This window comes from Anarhichas minor, unplaced genomic scaffold (assembly GCF_050575085.1).
Source record: "Anarhichas minor isolate MPS153535 unplaced genomic scaffold, ASM5057508v1 ptg000062l, whole genome shotgun sequence".
Lineage (NCBI taxonomy): Eukaryota > Metazoa > Chordata > Actinopteri > Perciformes > Anarhichadidae > Anarhichas > Anarhichas minor.
Window position 1 is genome coordinate 5032501 of NW_027466508.1, and position 24262 is coordinate 5056762.

At 43.4% G+C, this 24262-nt stretch overlaps 1 protein-coding gene across 2 annotated transcripts in view; it reads right to left on the bottom strand.

The window, feature by feature from the left end:
- The window catches only part of cskl (c-src tyrosine kinase-like), a 39250-nt gene that overhangs the window by 9591 nt on the left and 5397 nt on the right, over positions 1-24262 (bottom strand). Inside the window, exons 2-5 of one of the 2 annotated variants that reach the window (XM_076077658.1) lie at positions 18397-18451; positions 8858-8942; positions 4439-4552; positions 3219-3331 (exon numbers count right to left, since the gene is read on the bottom strand). In XM_076077658.1, the coding sequence (XP_075933773.1) occupies positions 3219-3331; positions 4439-4552; positions 8858-8872 (242 nt within the window). In that variant the 5' untranslated portion in view covers positions 8873-8942; positions 18397-18451. The remainder of the gene's footprint in view (positions 1-3218; positions 3332-4438; positions 4553-8857; positions 8943-18396; positions 18452-24262) is intronic. The other variant, XM_076077657.1, reaches the window with a different exon arrangement.

Below are 24262 nucleotides of genomic sequence, written 5' to 3' on the forward strand. Positions count from 1 at the left end.
TGTTCGCATGCCCACACACACACAGTGCACACGTTTATATAACAATCGTGGACTATTAAAGAAACAAGTGTGATCCATGCGCTGCTACAACTGAAATCCTCATCTGCTCCGTCAGCGCTGCTATCAGCCTCCACGCATCGCGGCCTGCAGCCCTTCTCTGAAATGAGAAATAAAAACCGAGAGCCTGTCGCGGTGACGGGAAGCCGGTCGGCGCCACTTCTGGTCCGTTCGGCTCGAGCGGAGCAAAGGGGGGGGGGGGGGGGGGGGGAAGTACCTGGACCCAAACAACAGGAAGCTCGGTGTTTGTTCTCACACTCACACAAGGAGCCTGAGGCAGAGTCGGAAACTGACACGCACGCACTGCAATAACAGGAAAATGCAAAAAAGAAAAAGAGTGCTCAGACGAGCTGGTGGACCGGACAGAGCCCAGTCACCAGTTCCTGGTGGAGATCAGGGAGACCAAGAGATGGACTGACTAAGGAGTTTGATTTGTTTTTAACTCGGGCTTCTGCAGAGATGGAAAATAAAAAGCTGTTCTCTGAGAACAAATAAAGCTCTTGCTTTGCTGGCTGTGTAACCATGCTTCACCCTCACCATATGGCCTGGTGGATACAACTATATGCTACTTATAGATGGATCAGACAGCTGCGTTACAGTGAGTGCCTTCACATGCACATCAGAATCCTGGCTGTCAGCCTTACCGTCGTTTGGGTCATATTGGCAATATGGTTGTGTACATGGAACACAGAGAAACCTGGTTATATATATATATATATATATATATATATATATATATATATATATATATATATATATATATATATATATATATATATATATATATATATATATATATATATATATATATATATATATATATATATATATATATATATATATATATATATATATATATATATATATATATATATATATATATATATATATATATATACACACACACACCACCCCATCGATTCATGTCACTCCTCGTGTGACAAGGTTGTGTTAGAGGCAAGCGGTAGTAGCCTACAGGGTCTCTCTCTGTCCGTCTTGGATAGTGAAGTAGAGGTAATCAACGGCTCCAATTGATTCAGCCTTGTTTTCCCGCGGCTGCCTCAGTCACTCCCTACTCCTCTTCTTCACACTCGTCCTCCTCACACAGCGGAGGCCCTTGTGGTAAAGCAGCTTAGTGCGGGTTGAGTTGATTAGATCAGCGCGGGCGGCTTCTCTGATGGACAGCGGGCTCCTTTAACTCTCGCTAATCCGAGAGCCTTCGCGCCAAGCGTGGCCCCCACACACACAGGCTGCTCTGTCCACGGCAATTAACTGCGGTAGTCGTACATTACATCACACTGAAATAAAGATATAAAACATGTGGTAAACAACAGGGAAGGAGGGCTGAACACCCCGGCATTCTTTAGTGGGAGGTGCACGTTATGTGTGGCAGATGTCTGGCACACGGGGGCAGCAGAGAGAACAAGCTGTTGGGACATCGCGAGGGAAGAGAGGACGGTATCCACTGCCGAGTATCAATCGGTCAGGGCTCGAATGGGGACAGGAGGGACCACAGCTGAACCCTTATGTAACCCAGAATAGGAGGAGAGGTCTTCTGCGAGACATCTGTTGGAGATTCATAACTAAAGTCAACGAGTCCCCGTGGGTTACGGACGATGGCTCCAGATAATAACTTCTGATGACTTGAGTGTTTTAAAAAAAACACTTCTCAAGAACAGCTGTAAGGACATGAGGTCATCAAGCAGAACCATGCAAACAGTTTCGTGTAATAAGTGAGAAAAAAAGAGGCAAAAGTGGACTACTTGTCAGACTGCAGGAATCATAACATGATCAAAGTGACCAATCTCTGAACTTAAATCTAATCAGAGCAGCAAAGTAGGAGCCAGCACTGGAGTTTAGTAGCTCATGCTGCTGTTGTTGTTGTGTTTGCAAAGCCCTCCCGGTTGCACGAGGCTAACTTAAAGATAGCTCCTCAGACCACACATGCAGCGACGTGCCAGAGCTGGTGACCCCCGTGACCACGCTGAAAATTGGTGCAGACGGGCGGAGTCAGTGGCGGAAAAGGGAGAGAGGTTAAAGCTCTCAGCGGCAGTTGATGAAGTGAGACAAAGAGGGTCAAAAGTCTATTTCAATGTTTCCTGCCAACAGGATGTTACAGTGGCATACCACCGCTGAACAACGGACGGGTTGGCTGAGTCACACAAGGCAGCGCCTAATATTGTAAAGTCAATATTATTATTATAATAATAATAATAATAATAATAATAGAGATTATATTCTCTATAAACTGAAAAAAATATGTTTAAGGGGAAACGATACATGTGAACGGGGGAAAATATATCAGTGTGAAACTTCACCAGTAAATTATTTGTATTAAAACAATTATTTTTTGTGTGTTTTAGGAAATCTAATGCCATCTTTTGGTGACTGTAGGAGAACATCTACAGATGCAAAAAGACTAAGCAGTCAAATAAAACACCTAAATGTGTTTTTGGGATGTTTTCTTTCCACTAGTCTGAAAGAAGACCAAAGCCCAAAATCTCAAGTTGAACTACTGGGCACAAATACTTTAGCGGCTATGAGATGTTGTCATCTGAAAGCCATGTGACGATACCCCTGCAGCCCGTATGCTCTCGGCCTTCCCGTCTCTCCTCATTTGCATATGCCTGTCGTTATGTTTTTCCTCTTTTTTTAAATAGCTGCTGTTTCAAAGAGCCCGATTCACATGTAGTGCACAGCTGGTCCTGGCCTCTGTGGCAGCCAAACGCAGACAAGAGAGAAGCACGCAGCACGAGCCGAAAGACTGCAAAAGATGGAATTTCCATCTTTTGATGCTTTAACTCACTTTTTGAAATCAACACGACATTTTCCCGCGCTGCAGGGAACTGAAGTCTTATGTCTTACGACAACTTGTTCACACACTTAAAAAAGGAAAGAGGGCATAATGTGGCAAAGATGTAGAAGAAACAGAACCAAAGCTCAAATTGTTATTTTGATTACCGCTGCAAATTGACATATTATGTACTTAAAAGTGGCATCATGGATCACCATTTTCAACGAACAAATTACGCAATAGAAATCGCCAAAGAAATTCAAAACAATGTTTGAGTGAGTATGTTTCTAAACAAAAACATGAGACATTGAAGACACACGGACACGGTTAGTTTGGGTTTCCTCCTCCATTACCCCGTGGTACTTACGGCATAAGACTGAGCTTCCCTCCTGACTTGACTCCTTCCCTTTTCTGGACATAGTTAGCCGGGATGGTGCCCTCTCTGCCCACTGTGTTCCTCGCTCTGTACCAGTTGGGATCCTGCAACAGCCAAAGGAGCAACAACACAGCCTTAGTACTGGTGATAATATCTGAGGTAAGCTGGCGGTCCTCCTGTGGGTGAGGAGCATTAAAGTCCCTCATGTCCCTCTCTAAACACAGGTGGCAGCAGAAGTGAAGCAGTGGGGTTACACAGCTGCAGTACTCTACAAATACTGGAGAATGGATACTTAAATCCACTTATTGGCATAAGTTGTTGCAGAAATTATGTTCACTGGGATCTCGGGTTCTTTGTAAGTCGATATACTGTATCATGTAGCTGTTGTTTTCTGGCTCGTCGATTACAGTATATTTTGCTAATTGCATGGCTGCTCTGACTGTTAGCAGCATGCCAGTTGATATATTAATGCTATTAGGATATGTGCACTAACTATAAACTATTAGTATTGGTTCATACTTTAACGTGAAACTAAAAACAAAACAATTTGAATAGCAATCTTAACGTTACGACAGGAGTCATTAATATAAAGACACTGTAGCCTAAATAAGACATTACGCATTGATCGCAAGTCATTAAGTGTTATTGTTTGCTGAAACAAATCAGTTATATGAAACTGCTACGTTGGCCGTTTCAAGCTAGAAGCAGCAGCTGTCCTTTTACCCAGCGGTCAATTATACAAGCTGCTTTCTGAGACATGAAGAACAGAAGAGACAACTTTACTGTGCTGGTATTGGGAGGGGGGGGGGGGCTGTGGGAGAGGTGTCATGACCTAAATTCATTTAGATTAAGTAGGTTGAGAATGGTGCTGCCTGTCTGACGGTCCTGCAGATTTAAGATGACATGATTATAATCCGCAAGGTCACCTTTTTTTCCCCTCAATATTGCAATTGCAAATTTCCAGTATTCAGAACATGATCAATAACTGTGGAAACAGAAACTGTGCCATATCATTCTATATACTTAACTGTACAACCTCATGAAGAAGTACATTCAAAAGAATCCTCTCTTTCTGAATGAACATTTGGCCAGTATGGCAGCTATGAGCTATATATATATATATATATATATACATACATATATATATATATATATATATACATACATACACACACATACATACACACACATACATACACATACATACTTACCCTGGTGGCTCCGATGATGGTCAGTAAATCTCCTTTACAGAAAGGCAGGTCCTGTTCGTTGGCAGTCTGGAAGTTGTACTTGGCTACACACTCTGTGCCAGTCGACCATGGTGCCTACATCACATCAGACAGAGAAGAACCAACATTTTGTGATATTTTTCCACACATAGCACATCCTTTATAATTAATTGCAAAAAAATATATAAGACATTTAACATAGCTAGAGGAATATTATAGTGGTAATATGTACCACTATAAACTTCAGCCTGCATTTTCAAAACACATGTGACAGTATCTTAAAATTAAATCGAGTGCATGCACAGATCCCGGGCAATAATCAATCTCTGTGCATAGGCATGCTAACACCACCCACTTCACAGATTAGAGAGATGAATATAACCCGAGGTGGCAAAAGGTTGAGGAGACTGCATTGCCCTGCAGCGAGCAGGAGCTACAGACGCAGCGAAGTTGAGATGAAGAAGGGGAAAAAAGTTTTCAGGCTGCACAGCAAACTGTGAAACCAACAGACTGGTGGAATACCTTCAATGCATGTGTTTTTAGGCTAATTATTTTACATTGCAATAGGAAGGTGGCAACCTCCGGGTCTGTTAAGTCAAACCAATGTGGAAGTGTCTTAAACCTGCATTCTTTCTAATGGCCAGCAGGGGGCGACTCATCTGGTTGCAAAAAAATGTCAGATTATATAGAAGTCTATGGAAAAATGACTCTTCTGTGACTTCTCACTTGATTTATTCCCTCAGTAAACATTGCGACCATGAGTTTATGGTCTCAATCTCTAGTTTCAAGTCTTCTTCAATACAACATGATGTGTATTTAGCAAATTACAGTCCCATTTAGAGTCAAATAGACCATAAAGCAGGGTATGCTTTAGGGCGGGACTACCTTGAGATTGACAGGTCTCCACCGCTACCAGAGCCGTTCAGGGCGTCTCTATGTCGCTCCCCGGCAGTCCACAAATGGCCACTTCCGTTCAGTGGTTTCAAAAATTCAAGATGGCGACGGCTTCAAAACTACAGTCCACAAACCAATGGGCGAAGTCACGACAACTTTGTCCACTTCTTATATACAGTCTATGCATAATACCAGTAAAAAAACGCAGATACTGAACTCTGCCTTAGTATCATCTTTAGGTATGTGAGGGGAAAATATGTATCGACAAACAAAATGTGTTTCAGCTTTCTGGTCTAGTTTAACTTGTTTCTTTAGGGAAATAAACTTTCATTTCACTTTCGTTATCTACAGTCCACAGCTTACAGGAATTAGAAGCATCTCCTTTGTGCTCAGTGGCTGTCAGTCTGCTATCAATATGGCTAACTGTGGCCTTCTCATCAGCTCGCTATCGTTACTGCAGTGGGCTAAATACACTAAACTGTTGGAACAAACCATCCGCCCACATGAAGTTTCATGTGTTGTGAAGTTGGACTCATTCCTATTGCTGACCTGTCCAAGGTCAATGACCACGTTTACATGCACACTCATATTCCACTATTATTCAGAAAATCACAATATTCTGAATTCAATATGGCTCATCTAAACATCATACTCCGGTTGGATATTCAGAATTAGGTCTTATTCCGAATGGAGCATTTTCCGATTAAGACATCTGGGATATGCCGATATTATTCAGGTTTTAGGACCATTCTTTGGACATGTATACAGCGCGTTCGAAAAGTTGAAGTAGAGATGCATGCCCATAAGAAAAGCCTACATTTCTGGTCGGAAGAAGAAACACTCCTACTTTTAAGCAGTGTGAAGGACTTGGATATCAACAGTTTTATGGATATGCGCAAATATTGCAACGCCGACCCTTTCAAGAAGGTGGTTTTACGTTATTCGGAATATGCACGGCTGTATGTAAAGAGGAATATTCTTTCTTATTAGCCATTTACTAATTTTACTTTTACCATTTACTAAACAGCTTAGTAGGAATATTCAGCTGGGACAGTCTTCAGTGTTTTCACTGAACCCTCATCAGAACTCATAATGCTACGTGCACAGGCGGGACAACTTCCACCTTCATTCATCTTGTCGGTGTGTTGAGTTTTGTGAGCTCAGGTGATTTCTTGCGTGGCTCCACACAACAGAGCAGAGGTCTAAAAAACTCAAAACCCCTGTGTGGGTTAGCAGTGTCTTACTTTTGAAGACTAGATTAATCTGTGCCGTCTGTGAGGGACATCTCCTGTTCTCTGGCTCATCTTATACAAAGTCATTACATCACAGTCGCTGCCTCCGAATTAGCTTTTCTGTCTTGAAAAAGGCCAGCTGCGCTCATTGTCAGTCACTCTGAATAATGTAAGCGTGGCAGCGGCATGCCTAAAAGACAAATGGAAATGACAGCTGGGCTGAGGATGCTTTGTGCATTCAGTTTGCGCCCGTTACATCGGCACGGCGGGTGTGATCAAAAACATACCGCGATAGAGAGGATGAGATGAAACGAGAAAAAAGGAGTACAAAGCAGCAGGTGCGAGTCCTCGTACGAGCCGCTTTATTCCTGACAACACACGGTACAGCCGAGTGTGTCCGAAGCGCTCTCGCTCAATACCGCGTGATGAGTCTGGACCACTGGCGATGGCTGCGACTGCACAGTTATGTAGATACAGAATCACCCTTGAATTCTCAGCTGTTATTAACTTCCAACAAAAGGACTTTATGAAAACTGGTTTTACTGGACAGATTGTGTCATTTAAAATGTAGCCGAGTGCACAAAGCAACTAGGGAAGAAAACCACAGGCTGCATCTCACCTGAAGTTGCATTCACATATTTTGTATCAAACATAGGCTTACCCGTTGCTTCCACTTTATTTTTTCAGTTTTGACAAAAAATTAGTAAATGGCATATTTACGTTAGCATCTTCCCCCAGCATAGTCAGACATATTTGAAGGTCAACCGTATATAGTGGCGACTGTGGCTAAGCGGAGGGCCGTCCTTCAATCACAGGGTCGGCGGTTCGATCCCCGGCTCCGCTAGTCGCATGTCGATGTGTCCTTGATCAAGACACTTAACCCCAAAATTGCTCCCGTAGCTGTGCTGCCTACGGTGTATGAATGTCATAGAAGCTGAATTGTAAGTCGCTTTGGATTAAAGCGTCTGCTAAATGACTGTAATGTAGTGTTTCATCAATACTTGACATCCAACTCTAGTTCACCTCCTGATTTTCCCACGAGTCAGTTTGGTTTATTACACTTACTGAATCTTCACAGTTCTGTGACCAGCACAGGTCACAGTGCTGCTCCTCAAAACAGTCTGGGTCCGATACATTCTGTGACCTCTTGATCTAGTTCTCGAAATGCGCTGCCATTCTTTAAGCTAGAGTCGCACTGAATCCATAATGCATCAATGGTGCTATGAACCACAGAGTTTACCGTCAGGGTCTCAAGGCCGAAATATTCTGACATGATTATTGATTGTGGCATTACAACATCCATTATTATTAGTTGCAATTAGCATTTACTACCAAAAACATGATGGAATCTTCAGAAGTCTAGTAGTAGAAATGAATCCAGCTTTGTCCTTTTTGAAAAATCTTTCCCCGACTGTAGTGGAGCGTTGTTGTGTGTCAGATCAAAAACGACCGGGATCAATAAGGACATCTGAAGGCAGGAAGCAGGAGAGAAAGTGATCGGAAGCTAGCACTTGTGAAGCATTAGTTAAACCACTGCGACGGTCAGGTAATGTGAGACCACTAAACACTGAGCCGGGCACTTTGATGGACGCGCGCTCAGCAGCTATGTGCATTCATGCACCGCTACAGATACGGGTTTCTGTCAGCACCTCATGCTCACGTTGGTGTGTGTGCCAGCTCGTTAGTCTTTATTGAGTCGAGTCGTCTCAGGGAAACGGACACACGTGACAGGAAGGTATGACCAAAAAGTACATATTTTGAATAATAACAATACATAACAAGGTGCATCTTTCATTCCCCCCAAATCCTCTCGGTATCTGTGGTGCTTGGTGTTTTCTTAAAAAAAAAAAAAATGATGTAAAAGTGCCAAATTCCTTCAACATACTGCTGAAACAACAAGTGAAGTTAACAGTTTGATATTGCATTGATTGAAGCAAAACTGAATAACTTCTGATTTTGAAATGCTGGTTTCACAAAACAAGTCATTTAAAGAAGTCACATTGAAAGTTTCTTTTTTACGTCATTTCATAGACCGAGTAATTTATCGTAAAAATAATTAGCTGATTAACTAGTAATGGTTAATGATCATTAGTCGCAGCTACGTCCTTTACCTTTTAATGTCTCACTTCCTTGTTAATATGGACTGTTAGCTACTGCTTGTTTAGATGCGTGTAGTTTTATGAAATGTAGAGCAGGTCGTGCTTAGAAAGCGTTTGCCTACCTGTAAACCGGTACACTGGGTAGGTAATTGTGGGAAAAAAAAACATTCACTTACGTGCATCCCAGACATGATGAAGGGCAGCAGGTGTCCTCGGGCAGGTAGCGGTCACTGTTCAGCTAGTACCATCAGAGCTGTAAAACTTTTTAAAAAAGCAAAGCATTAGAAATACAACCAACAATCGGTTTATTTCAGAGGATAAATGTAAGATGTATTCCGTCTTGTGGATATTGTTTTAGAATCAAAAGACCTCCGATGACAATGGTCCATATTTTAATATGTTAAGTGTATATGGACATTTCCACAGAACGCAAGTCAAAACTGAAGCAAAACTAAACAACAGCCGGCTTCCCAGTCAAGTATGAACTGCCGACATAATAAAGTTACTGTCCTTCAGTTTAGGAAAGCCAGTGGTGCAAATGCGTTAAACAAGCCTTAAATGTGTAAATGTAAACACACATTGCACATGAAAACTGTTAAGAGATGTGTTGCGGCAACTGTAAAAACAAATCCCACCGTGGTACAAATGTACAAATCACAAAATAAATACATTTTATAGCACAACAAACTCAATAGGGTTTTGTAACACTAACCCAATGTAAGACAGATATGAATATATAATACTCAATATCGGTGATTCCAAAGTGTGTATTTTTACATCTCTTAACTGCCACACGGACCTTAAAAAGGTGGTAAATCAGCTGTTTAAAGGTGAAACATTAACTGAATATGGCCCCCCACAGCAGACTGCTTCCATTCAAGGCTTCTCACATCCGACCAGCCGAGAGAACAGGAAGCTGAAAACTGGGAGGGAGGCGAGAGAGAGGGAGGAAGTGGCTGACGCATATTTTCCAGTGCTTTGTACGAGGTAGGGACTAGGGAGGAGCCTTTAGTTGTCCAGAGTGAGTGTGGGTACTCTGGCCAACTTGTCAACAACTGGAGTATAATTCATAACTCAATGATCCCGGCTAAAAATGTGTTCTTTAACATCTCCCTTCTCTTTGATTTCCCCTGCACTTCTGACGCAATAAATAAGTGCCCACATCTTTCACTTTGATTAAGTCCGTTTCATGGAAAGTAACATTTTGTCCACTGAGCGAGCCCGTTGCTCTCCCACATGCGAAGCAGCTGTGTCATTTAGGAGCAATGAGAATGATGCATCTCCTTCAGACGGCCTGGCTAGCATGCTCCCTGAGAGCATCTATGGCCGAGCTTCACAGCGCCGCCGTGTCCCGCGCTCAAACAGGAAACTGCCTAATTGCAGACCGCTGCAGATCTGTATGTGCACACTGACGGAGCCAAATATATCCGAGGCCGAGCTGCTCCGCTGCGCCCAGAGGGCACCCGCTTCTTTTCCCTTTGCCGTACTTTAACGTTGTTAGAGCAGCACTGCTGGAACCGAGCGGCGCGGCTTGCCAGCCAGCGGCCATGCCAGCCAGCGGCCATGCCAGCCAGCGGCCATGCCACCGAGCCAATAGCGGAGAGAGAGAGTAAGAGAGGGCGAGCGCTATTCTTATCTTTGTCCAGCGCCGAGGAATGCCTGCAAGCTATTCAAGAGCTTCGGCATCACACTGCTCAAGTGGTGCTCAGTAAAGGCTGCGAGTGAAAAGAGTTCCGCTTCAATTCAATTGTCTTTGGCGGACTGTAGAGCGACGCCACTGTGTACACTTTCACACGGAGAAGAATATGGTTGCAACGCCCGTGCTGAAAATAATAATTCATTGTGATGCCATCCATGTTTTGACGCTGAGAAAGAAGGCGTGGATACTCCACCGCCAGGTGTTATGCTACTGCATTGTGGAACGTCGCCCTTGCTGCATATCTATGTAGTGTATGTGTTGAGATCAACAATGGCACTGCTCCAAAAAAAGAAGAAAGCAAGGTGCTTTTTGGGCATGTTGCTACGGTTACTGGTCAGAAGATAAAATACAAAACCAGGAAGTCCAGGCTTATCAGACACCAAGACACTGCACAACAGTTTATATCCCTTTAAACAGGATTTTACATCTCTGGAAAGTTATTACAGCAGCGATGACTTGCTACTCTGTCTTAATGCCTGCCATGTAAACCATAGAATTAGCAATGGTGCAAGGTACTTTACCTAGTGTGTGTGTTTGTTTTGCATCGATTGGATTGGCTTGGATTGAATACAAAGCGTTGCCCGTTGACGTTGCCCTGTGGAGCAATGCATTTTTTTTTTCTGTTGCCAAAACTAATAGCGTTCTCATTTGTTGACTAAACCTAAGTTTACGTACTTATTCTAAGCCCAACCATGACGTGTTCCTAAACCTAAGGTTCCGTACTTATTTGAAACCCCACCATGAGGTTTCTCTTGGCTTCGATCGAGGACTGGCCGAGCGCTCGACACTAAACCTACCAGATGCATCGCTTCCTTCTCCTCTCCTCCTAATTTTCTGTCACTGTGCAACAGGGGCTGCTGCTGGCAGCGCCATGGCAACACACGGTGATGTAACAGCAGCCTTCTGTGGCGCTGCCGGATGACAGTAATATTATTACCGCTTGTGTCCTGCGCGCCATTTTCATTAGAACTGGTGTCGTGTTCTACTTAAACGGTGCGTCTGACTCTTTGTGCTCCACACGTCTGCTGCTGCACCGGAGCCGCTTTGATGAATCCAGATGAAAGTGATAAGAGTGACTTTGGGGTCTTGTTGCTCATCTACTAATCATCTCGTTACACCGCATTAATATTTCACTGCACTGTGCCTTGTAGACAAATCCCTGCATATTCATTATACTTTTGAGAATAAAGCAATGCTTTGTTTTCCATTCTACGCCAGCTTCCAGACTCCTGGAGCTACGTGCTGCTCTGTTTAACACAAAACATAACTGCAAAGAGACGGCAAAATAAATCCTGTGGCAAGTCTGCGTCTTTGCTCTGAGCCACCCGGGTCTCGTTATGGACTTCTCAAAGGTGTTGGAAAACAATTCAGCGCCGTCTCTTCCAGCTCGCTGAGACAGCAGTGAAGAAAAGATTCCTGCTACACTCACATCGAGGTGAAACCAAAGTACGGAGAAAAGGAAGGTTTAAATTATAGATAATAAAACGGTAACTTTGACAATTACAAATGTGTCCTTTGAAAGGTATGCTGGAGTTTGTGTAGTTCATTCGAGTCTCTGCTTGTCATATTGTTTCTTTTGCAGCGGAGTTTGATCACAACAGCTCATTATGCAATGTGCTTCTCTTCGCTACCTGTAGATGTTATTCGTTTGGACACTATTTTTCTTTAAAAAAAAAGTACACCATGAAAAAAAAACACTGGATGAGAGACTGATTTTATTCTGTGATAGTACAGACGATGATGGCAGAGTAATAGCACATGATTCACAACTTACAATTTCACAAATCAGTCTCCCGGTTCCATGTCAACGGAGAAGATCTGTCTCTTGATAGTTACGAGCATTCTATCTCCATATTTCTGCTATAGAAGCAGGCTACCATTTAAAATGTCAAGCATTTATCTTACACTCTAATCCAGCTCCTATTAGCTGACGCTCATCCGAAAGAAGCACAACGTTGTTTGTGCTGGAAACCTACCATGTGAATGTTTAGCTGATTGTTGCTCTGTCAGCTCTCCCTGCAGAAATAAAAGCTTTGATGGAAATCACCACAGAGGGCTGGTGTTTAATGGAGACTGTTGTGAAATTCCAAAACTATGGTGGCAAAAGCCTCGGGTTATGTCAACAGGAAGTGTGGTCCGAGCAGGACCAAGGTCATCCGCAGATTACAGTCCTGCTAACACAGCGTCTACGGGAGCTTATAAAAGTCTACCTTTAAATCAGGATGGCATTCATTTTGCAGCCATTAAACAACAGCTCCCGTCACACTGAACAAAAGACGGCTTTATATAAAATCGAGCAGTAAACAACATTCCCATCAAATTCCAAGTCTGGTTAGTCAAGTTAGGCCACACAAGAGCTCTGTATGCTGCAGAGAGAGCACTATACAGCCTTGGCCAAAAGTTTTGAGAATGACACAAGTATTAGTTTTCACAAAGTTTGCCGCTTCAGTGTTTTTAGATATTTTTGTCCGATGTTACTATGGTATACTGAAGTATAACTACAAGTATTTCATAAGTGTCAAAGGCTTTTATTGATAATTGCATTAAGTTTATGCAAAGAGTCAATATTTGCAGCATTGACCCTTCTTTTTCAAGACCTCTGCAATTCGCCCTGGCATGCTGACAATTAACTTCTGGGCCACATCCTGACTGACGGCAGCCCATTCTTGCATGATCAATGCTTGGAGTTTGTCCGAATTTGTGGGTTTTTGTTTGTCCACCCGCCTCTTGAGGATTGACCACAAGTTCTCAATAGGATTAAGGTCTGGAGAGTTTCCTGGCCATGGACCCAAAATGTTGATGTTTTGTTCCCCGAGCCACTTAGTTATCACCTTTGCCTTATGGTAAGGTGCTCCATCATGCTGGAAAAGGCAGTTTGTCACCAAACTGTTCTTGGATGGTAGGGAGAAGTTGCTCTCGGAGGACGTTTTGGTACCATTCTTTATTCATGGCTGTGTTCTTAGGCAACATTGTGAGTGAGCCCACTCCCTTGGCTGAGAAGCAACCCCACGCATGAATGGCCTCAGGATGCTTTACTGTTGGCATGACACAGGACTGATGGTAGTGCTCACCTTTTCTTCTCCGGAGAAGCTTTTTTCCGGATGCCCCAAACAATCGGAAAGGGGCAAAGTTAGTGTCAACCTGTGTTAAAAGGTTTATTTACAGTATTGTATAACCACATGTACTGACTGTCTTTCTCTAACCATGTCATAATCCCATCAGCAATGTCTTATCTCTTAAAAAGACAGCATCTCAAGTATAGTGCAGCTATGGCTATCGGACCTTGACTCAGGCTTAGCAAAGACAGTAGAGTTTATATGGTAGAGCGTACCGTGAGCAAAAGAAACAGGGGGGAATATTATGGAAATGTGACCTACTGGGTATGCAAATACACAGCATAAGCTCACAAAAAAACCACTCACAGTGATGGAAGCTCTGCAGAGTAGACAGCATGGAACTGTCAACAACAAATGACTCGTGGCGGCATCATATTCCCCCGTATGTAAAGGACTTGACAGCAGGCCTGTTTGCAACAGCAAGTGATGAACACATGTGAGGCAAATTACCAGTCAGTGAACAAATAAGATACCCCTGGTTGGGAAATATGCAAATACAGACGAGTGGACAAAAGTGAGGTAATAGATTTTAGTGCCTGTCACCAACTAGTATTTACCCGTCAGTTTCACATTTTATTATGTACACAGACGCATTGCTTCTTCTTAATTACAGGATAAACCCTTCGTCTATATGACCAATCCGCTGTTCAAACTGTAAGCCCTGGCTTCCAGTAACCATGTTGAGTCGTGTGTGACAAATATAGCCCAATCAAAGGAAATGCAGGAGGTCACTCAGAGTGCAAACCAACAGTAAGTGCAAGTCTAATGATAAGTGTCACACACGGAAACCACAGACAACAACGACGTCTCCATTACATCACAGCGTAGTGCAAGGCCGACAGGCTGGCAGTTGAATAGGAGAAGTAGAAAAAACCCAAATATGACTTCATTTTCCCCCATTTGTTTATCATCGCATGTATGAAAAACAAAAAAATAAACAAAATGACATAAGGAAACTCGAGTCAGCAAAATGTGTAGTGCAAAGTCATGTGAAGGTCTTTACTTTTGTTTCGAGGCCGATGATGCTTGGCTCATCTCATTTAGACTCATGCGTGTTCTGCCTGTTGCTGTGTATGGCTCCACATCTAGATATTGTTAAGTTTTCCACTCAAACAGCGGGATTATTGTCCTTGGCGAAGATGTACAATTAATGTGGTGTCTGTATTCGATACCTGATCAGTGCAGGGGTGAAGCAAAAATCCCAGAACAGTTTCTCCACCAGGTCCAAACGAGGCCAAGCAGCGTTCTTTTAAAAGAACATCAGAATAAGGTTGAATATGGAAGAAATTTCCACAATGACGCCCCGATAGGAGCCGATCTGGGTATATCTCACTGGAGGAAGAAGCTCCACTCTGTGACACAACCGTACAGTCTGAGTGGGCCTAGTCTTGCAGTGAGTCTTCTCTCTAGCGGATTGCATCTTGAAAAATGTGTCACATCAACGTTTAAGTAAATATAAGAACGGATCAGACTGTATCTGCAGATACCCCCCAATATTAAAATACTCGGATTGGGGCTAAAAATACCTGATCGGGACTTCTTTAACCACAGCTGTTTAAAGACAAAGAGTGACATAGTTATCTTTATTGGAGACCTCCTTCTCAGCGCCTCTCAATGCAAGGTCCATATTCACTCTTGCTTTAGACCCGGTTATATCTAGGTCTGTGGCTTGTTAGTTGTTCAACTCTCTTTCAGACAACCCTTATATATTATATACTTGATCTCACTGTCATTACCTGCCGGGCACGTAAAGTACGGCGGGCATTCGGGCTCAGACACACTGACTGGAGTGAATGAGCTGAAGACTGGGATGTTGATGTTTAGTGGGGTTGGCAGTAAAAGCAACATTTTGATGAGAGTCTGTCAATAGATTTATGTTTATTTTGAAAATATATTGCATGTCTAAAATGTCAAAAGATAAGAATAAGATAAGGGTGGTTATTTTGTAGTGCCGACCAACTCAATATACAGGTTAAACTAACTTCCATCATGTACTGTATTCTATATTAAATCCATATGCTGATATAGAAATGTGTCAACCAGCACTGATGCTTCAACGCCATTCAAGCTGTTCCCTTATGATTTGCGGGTACATTAGACCATTGAAGGCTAAATTGCGTATCACTAAGCAGGACTGCTTTAAGGCGGTATTTTTTATATGGTAGTAATGATTAAGTACCTTGATTTGTCAGGTATTTCATATGCCGCATTAGCTAAAGAATTATGACAAATCTGACGATGAGCAGGTTAAGAGCAGATATGCAACTTCAAAATATGTCCCTCTCCTTGCTGGAGAGAAATCAAAATCCACATCGACAACACAAATCACGTCACTAATCAAACACTTCAAACCAGCGAAGATTAGAAATAAATACGACTAAATATGAACTTTAAAAGGCTCAGGTACTTTGAGAGCAGATCGATTCCTGCTCCTGAGAGAGACGGCTGAGATTCTACCGAGACACTGAAAACTCAAGTAGAGCAGGCGGACAGGAGAGAGCTGCGAGGGATGGTTAATAATAAAAGGAGCAGAAATAAGTCGAGAGAGACTGTGGCGTACTCAATCATTACGACCGCGTGCACGCCTCTGCCATCTGCCACATGAAGCATATCTAGAGCCATCTTCACCTTCACCTTCTCTTTTTATTTGTATTATTGCTGTGGTGGCGTTTTCACTGTCCCACAGAAACTCTGTTTCCCTGCTCTTCTCTTTGGCTCAGCCGCCACAGAAAGCGAAGGCAGGGTTGAGGTTTGCTGTGGTCTTTGGGGAAAAAAATGCTGCCCAACACAACCACAGGCTTCTAACATCAACCAGCAGCTGCACTGGAGGGATTAGAGATAAGTGCCTTGCTCAAGGGTATCTCGCTGTTAATCATTCCGGGAGGAGAGGGAAAGCGAGATTAAAGACATGTCCCTCTGTACAGATTCACCAGATGGCTCGGAGGTTTGAACTAACAACCTCCAGTGCACACTTAACACTGGATCGCTTTACTGACTTCAACAGATAGTAATAACACAATGAATGCAACACGTACCATGAATGCAACCAGGAATACCAACAAAAGAACACAGCGGTGTTCTACTGGAGTTCTGAACTGAGCAAGAGGGGGAAAAAAAAGAATCGCATCCTTTTCTTTATAGCAGTCATGTGCGTGTCTAATCCCCCCCCCCCCTCATCTTTATCTCACTGAATGAACAATAGAGCAGTGCGACGGGGAGACCTCTCCCAGTGCAGGCAAACAGGTGGGTAAGACTGGCGGCACTTCTGACTGCCTCTCTGACGCAACAAATGACGGGCTCGGGCTCACCACGGGTGACAGATTACAAAAGCAGGAAGTGGGAGAAAGAAAGGAAGAGCCAAACTCCCCTCCCCTCTGGGAGGCCGCTGGACTGGAGAAAGCAGAGGGGAGGAAGGGTAGTGGCTTATTGTTTGAGCTCCATGCGCTGCGGTTCCAGTGTCAGCACACACTCGACCAGGCCCGACTATTTATATCCTCTCAATATCCATGCAGGCGGAGGAGGGCTGCAGTCGCTTTTCATCGTTGCATGCGTTATGGAGACGCGGCGTGTGCGCCTGCTTGTACTGCTTTTCTTTCAGGATTTCCCCCACTAACATTTGGACCATGTTGGCTGCCGCATCCTGGATTGTACACCATTTATAGAAGCGCCAAGTACAAAAATGTAGCATTGTTCAACCAGCTCAAACTAAAATTAAAGGCTAACCTATATGAACCAAATAACATACCATGAAATTGGGTGACTTGTTAGAGAAAGAAAATACGGGGTCTTTATTTCCTAATAGGGGTCAAGCTCCGAAAAAGCTGGACCCTACATTTCCCATAATTCATCTCAAAAGCATCTGCCACGATATCTCATGATAATTTCATCATCAGGGTTTATTTTCTCAGAGTTAAGAAGGCTACATCTTAAAGAATGAGACGGGCATTCTTTATGCTCGTCTTATATTATCTTGGAAAAACTATTTTGGCAAACAATTATTTATCGGAGTCAATTTTGTGCAGGTTGCAGGCTTGTGGAGGATTCTGGGAGGCTCTGTGCTCTTCTGACAAGACATCTGCTTGGCAGGTGCACACACACACACACACACACACACACACACACACACACACACACACACACACACACACACACACACACACACACACACACACACACACACACACACACACACACACACACACACACACACACACACACACACACACACACACACACACACACCTCAGCTTATCCTCTCAATGTCAATGAATAAACAGTGCACGCACACACACATCCACTAAAGTACCCACAAAATGCCCTCATCCTCTGGCCTAATATATGCTGCTACTTGCACACATATGCAAAACGCATTCTTCAACCATGGTTTAATATATGCTGTCTCTCAAACACATACAGAAGTTGCATCAAAAATCCCAGGAGCTGAGAGAGAATGAGCGAGGAAAACAAGGAAGGGGGGGGGGGGGGCAGTTGCTTGCCGCTGCTTTCATTGCGTCTCCTCCTCCTTTGATGGCAACACATGACAAGCCCTCCATTCAGACCAGAGGAGGAGGCGGAGACGAGGCTGCGAAGCACGAGGATGGAGACACAAAGAATGTCATTAGCAGCAGCCACAGCGGGGTGCTGGTACAATATGGCAGCGGCATTAGTGGTGACTGGAGCTCCAAATCTCTTCAAATAAAAAGAAGCATTCAGAGGCAGCAGCACTGACACCATGGAGGAAAAAAAGACTCACTGGACTAAAAAAAAGGAGGGGGAGAGGGAGGAACATAGGGAGAAAATGGAGACTGAAAGGGAGAAGCTGAAGGCGAAAATCGAAAATCACAAAGCACACTGGAATACTATTTAGCTCCAAAAATAAAAGAGAGGTTATACAGATTACCTGAGCACACAGTAATCCCAAATTGATCCCAAAAAAGATTGGGTGGGTGCAGCCTCTGAAAAGAAGGTAGACACAAGGACAGATGGAGTAAGAGCTGTACTTTCTTATGGAACATGAGACGCACTCATCAGGTTTGTCACGTTCAACACAAGAGAAGACAGCGGTCCAAATCGGGGGCGCTGGAAAACTCTGCAACCGTTTCTGCTCGGCAATCCTCCCTGAAATTACCTGAAATATATGATTTGGCCGTATTGGCAGAAAACGTGGTAAAAGTCAGTTGAGTGAAGCTGCCCTGACGTTCATTACTCTGTTCAAGTAGTTATGAATTTGAGCTGCATTTCAGGCCCAGCTGAATATCTGTATTTTTTTCTTTTACGCAACATTGTCTGATCGGAAATTAAACTTTTAAACCATTTGACATTTTTCGAAATTCAAGAAACGTTTTGTTCCGAGGACGCATATTTGAATTCAGAGTTCACGGCGAGAAAGAGAGAGAGAGAATGAATAGGAGACAGCACAACAACAGACATGGGGAAATGTAGAACAGGGGGATGATACAGAGCGAGAGCGAGAGCGAGATGCACGCAGATGGAGAGGACAGAGATCAAGAGAGGAAGGGCGCAGCAATACAAGGAGTAAAGAGGAGTGGAGTAGAGGGGTGTGGAGGACGGAGGAGAGAGACTGAGGATGGCGGACGGCTGCCGCTGCTTAATATTAACAACAGTCATCTGTCGGTTCCAATGCCCACCATGAATAATAGAGGCTCCACCCAGCTATGCCAGCGCTCTGAATTATTAATTCACAACAACAGACTTGCATTAGCGCACAGTGTGGGGGCGCTCTTCTCAGCAGGGCACAGGCCTGCTTAGCCCCAACCCTGTGTGTGCGTGTGTGTGTACATGTGCACAGATTTGACACTCTCCTGCATGCATATTCACGCACCGATAGGAAGTTTGTACTCTGAAGTGTCTCGCAGGTTTTTACTTAGAAAACTCTCACTCCTGGTTCTTGGAATAAAACATTGCTGTTAATGTCACGTCAGCATATTTTAGAGTCGAGGATTGATAATCGTGGAATTATGGGCATTCAATCAACACTACTGAAGCCTTTATGTGTGTTGCTGAACAATGCCAAAACACTGATATAAAACACTAGAGTAGTTGGCTCCCCAGATTTTTAGGTTATGTGATAAAAAAAACTGCCTGAGCAATATCTAGCAGAATAACCAGATTATAATCGCCAGTGTTTCAGCTAGAACAGCACGACCCTCGAGACCATGTTAACTAGGTCATTGGCGTCTTTTCATAGGCTCAGTTAAGAGATGTAGCCTAATTATCTGACAGGACGACTGCTTGACGGATGTAAATCAGCGCACCGCTGCTTCGATAGTTCGTCGTACATTGTCGGTGAAGGTCTGGGCGTGTGTCTGTCTCGGTGTGTGTGGGAGTCACAGATGAAACACTGTGGCATGCGATGTCACTTCTCCCCATATACAGTGTGCCCCAGTTTGAGTCACACCACACAAATGAGTAACACGCAAACACAATGGTGTGTTCACACACACCGGCTGAAGCGGAACAAAACACAGCTGAAAAGCAGACACTGAAGAATGTTATGTTCTAAAAAGAACATAGAACTGAGTTAAAGTATTTGAATGTGTGTGCGTGTGTGTGTGTGTGTGTGTATGCACCACATTCAGAGTGTGTTTTCACCTGCAGAAGGACGACAGTGGGTGATGAGGTGATGGTAAGTGATATGGGTGAGGAAAGGCAGACAGTGAAACACTCACACAAGAGGGATCACGGACGAGAATCTCTGCTAATGCAGAGCCAATGTTTGCAGAGGCAGCAACTGCAAATCTTGCCCACGGAGAGCAGGGCTCAGGGATTTCTACGGTGAATTCACAAAAGCCTCGCTCACGCACGCATAAACACACACACACGCTCTCTCTCTCTCACTCTCACACACACACACAGCGCACAGCGATAACCCCGCTCACTCTCACAGCCCAGGGACGGGCATGCAGCCTTAAAGAGACGTCTGTGTGAATAGGCCCGAGCAGTAAAGGACCGCAGTAGCTTTTTAATATTCCCTCCGGGATAAATGTATCATTTTGTACGCTGTAAAATTTCTATTGAACATGATTTTACACGAGAACAAACTGATGTGTGCACACAGCATTAATGGTTCCTACAAATCATACAGGTACTAACTACTGGTTATTCTTTGAGCTGCACCGATTAGTGATTGAAAGCAAAGGAATCATCTACTATTCTGACTCGATTAGTTGTTGGGAGTCGTTTTCCAGTTTCACAAATGGGAATCTTGCTACCCAAGTGTTCCGTAAACTGAACTATGGTCGTCATTTTCCACTTTCTATTGCATTTTCTGGCATTTTGTAGACCAGACGATTAATAGAGAAAAATAACTTTAACTTATCATCACTGTCATTTTTATTATGTATTTGTCTCCGATTATGTTTTTAGCGTACTAAATGTCATAGAATAGCCAAAAAATACGTGTTACAATTGTTTCTAAGAGTTCAATGTGATGTCTTCCAATGGCGCGTTCTTTTTCTGGTCAACAGTTAAAATACTTTTATTCAATTTACAATTATACAAAGAGAAAAACTTTGTAGGCCTAATGAAATAAACAATTAGCAAAGACATTATCGATTCATTTTCTGTCAGCCATTTTATCGATTAATTGCTTCAGCATTGAATTAGATTTTTCTAATATAAAGTGGTGACACACGGCAGAGAGACAGCAGGAAGGACCAGCTCAGGACTCCCTGTGGACACCGGAGCAAACATCCTGACCTCGCACTGCATTTTACAGTTAAACAGCATGACGCAGGCTCGTAAGAATGTAGTAGAATGAGACTTCAGCCGTGTGCTGGCTTCACCAACAACACACCATTCAATACATTTAGAGGGGGGGGTCTGCGTATCCTAAATGGCGGGTACATTCCTACGCTCCCCGGAGAGGCGAGACGGGGCTGTGCGGAAACTCCAGACCGGCGGCTTTGTTTTCCTTACAACGCTGACCCCGTGGTCTACTCGGAGGCTCGGACAGCAGAACGGAAAGCGACCCTGTGATAATATAAATATGAGAGCGCACAAGTCCGGGGTGGCTGCGGCAATGGAATGAGCGGAAGTGTTGATGCAACTGCGAGTGAGTCAACGGGTTGGTGACGTCCGCTCCGACTATAAATAAGAATCACAGTCAACTGCAGTCATCCCGTTTCTTCATTTGACCGACGCAGCAAAAAGCGTGGGTATCGCCTCACTTCATTGATCATGAAATAAGATGTATTGGGTTCTGGGTGGATAACCACCTTGGTGGAACAACTTCCAGCGACAGACCCTGTATTGGGTGGACAAAACAGTGTTGATTTTTCACAAACATGTTGATTATTTTCTTTATCAATTGTCTTTTTTTTCTCAGAATATAATCAAAAAGAAACCGATAAGCAGTATCGATAAGAGTACTAGTATTGATCAAATCCTACCGATAGGACAGAGAGGAACTATGTACATGCACAATAATATTCTGAAAATGACATCCTGGTTCTTTACTGGGTTACATATTGCATGAAACAACCAGTACACAGTTTATTCCAGTTTGGAGGGAGATTGTCTTTTAATATTGAATAGTTTTCCTACTGCGTTCTGTAGTGGTGCGTTACTTTGACACTCACAACTCCATGGAAACAGCACCCCAACACAAAAACGGGATATTGTGGTTACAGCCCATACTATACTGGTTAATAGCCACATCTGCTACAGCAGTACATTACTGATTTAGTCCAGTTAATGAGTGCATGCAACAACTCCCATGCAGTGAAGATATCCTGAGTAGGACGATGATAACAGGGTGCATGCATGCGAAGCGAATGAGCGAGATGAGCGTAAAAATTAAGCAAAAAGGCATTGGCCCACATGTGGAGTGGGGCTAGCCGACGCGTTGGTGAGTGGTAACGAGGATCCAAATAAATAATTAAACTTATTAGATACTGGAGAACAGGATGCCAGCTTCGGATGTGACAGCCTTTGACAGGATTTAGCTGAAACCATTCTTCAGATATGGATTATTAAACTAAATGTTCAACATGTCCAGCTGTGATTGAAAAGGTATGGGCCACAGGACACACGGTCACGATGATGACTTTCTTGTGCTCCTAGGATTTGCGTGTATGATGAAATGAGAGAAGATAAGTCCTGAAGAATGATCCATCTGCCTCGTATCTCTAAATCCATCATTCTGGATCTTTTTCTGCATCCATGATGCTGCCTTCCTCTCAGTAAGTCATGGGGCTCATCACAAACGTGCCCAGATGTAGGCCGCGGTCAACAATAAGCATCTCTATGCCGCGCAGCTTTTTAATCTCTCAATTAAAAATGGCAAAGAATGTTTGCTTTGATAAAAAAAAGAAAGAAAACATCACGTTAAATAATCTTCCTTTCATAGAAAAGGCTGTGTTAGAGTAGATACCTAATTCAGGTCACTTAGCTTTCCAGCGCTCTCTGTGACATCATTACAGCAGAAGCATTTACTTGCCTCTTTGTGAATCTGTGCCGTGCGATGCACTTCAAACACGACTCCTGAGTGCACAGGACGGCGGATAAAAGAGGAAGCACTGGAGCCTTCCCCGCTGAGACGGGATTCATTGTCACTATCGTCGGCGTCAGTGATTCATCCTGTGATCTTTTTAGGACATTCTCAATAATGGCAGTGGAGTTTACTACGTCTATAAAGGGGGAAAACCCGTCAACTTTATACTGACTGCACTACTTCCTCTTTGTCTCCACATATTGGCCTACATACGATGGACTACAGTGAACCAGGACACAAGCGTTGTTGTTGTTGTTGTTGTGTGCAGGGAGACAAGAGATCAGACACTGGAGGTGAGCATGGGAAGGCCCCGGTCCACTTCCTGTTTGAATAGGGAACTCATGTCCTAAACTCAGAGATCAGTTTGACACTTCATCTATGTGACAAAGCGCAGCTCTCCATCGTACATTTGTGTACATCACGAGAGCTACACATGGTGACGTGGTGCATTCTCTGGGGATTAATAATAGTAAAAGTTCATGGGTTAAAAGACCAGATGGTAATGTCCAATTTGGGCTAATCCACTGAAAAAGATACCTGACAAATTAAACTTCACTGCAATGAAAAATCATTTAACTCCAGTTTGACCTAAAGCTATTCTGTTGAATTGCAGCTTTGCTCCCAATCGCCTCAAACAACTATATATATTAAATAGTGACAGCTGCTTCCATATATACTGCATGGAGAATTCACAACCAACAGACAAATCTCAACCATCTCAGGCTACAGTGTATATCATCACAAATTACAATTAATGCCTTTCCCCCCCCGCTACGACTCTTTAATGCACATTTTGAACAGATTCCGTTTTCAAGATGAGGACGGTTTGAACCTGAATCATCACAAAACAAAACCTCGTTAGTCAAAACAATAAGAAAACCAGGCTGATGTTGGACATGAGGCTTGAGAAAAGTACGGTCTTGGTCATCGGCATTATTTCACACAGGGACTAAAGGCGACTACATCAAGTAGCAACTGAACTTATCACAAAAGGTGAGGATCTTATCAAACTATCAATGTCAACGTCAGCTGGAAACGTGAAAGGTTTGATTCCTGGCACATGTAAGACGGCACTCAGCACTGCTGATCAATTGCCAAGTTTAAGTTAGACATGGCATGTTATGCAAAGTCTCAGAGTGATGTTAGTTATTCGTCTGTTGAACTTTGTTCTGTGCCGATAGCTCAAGTTACTTTATCAAGTTGTTAGTTTGTTTTACAGGAGCACAAGTCTTTTCCTTTCTAAACACAATGG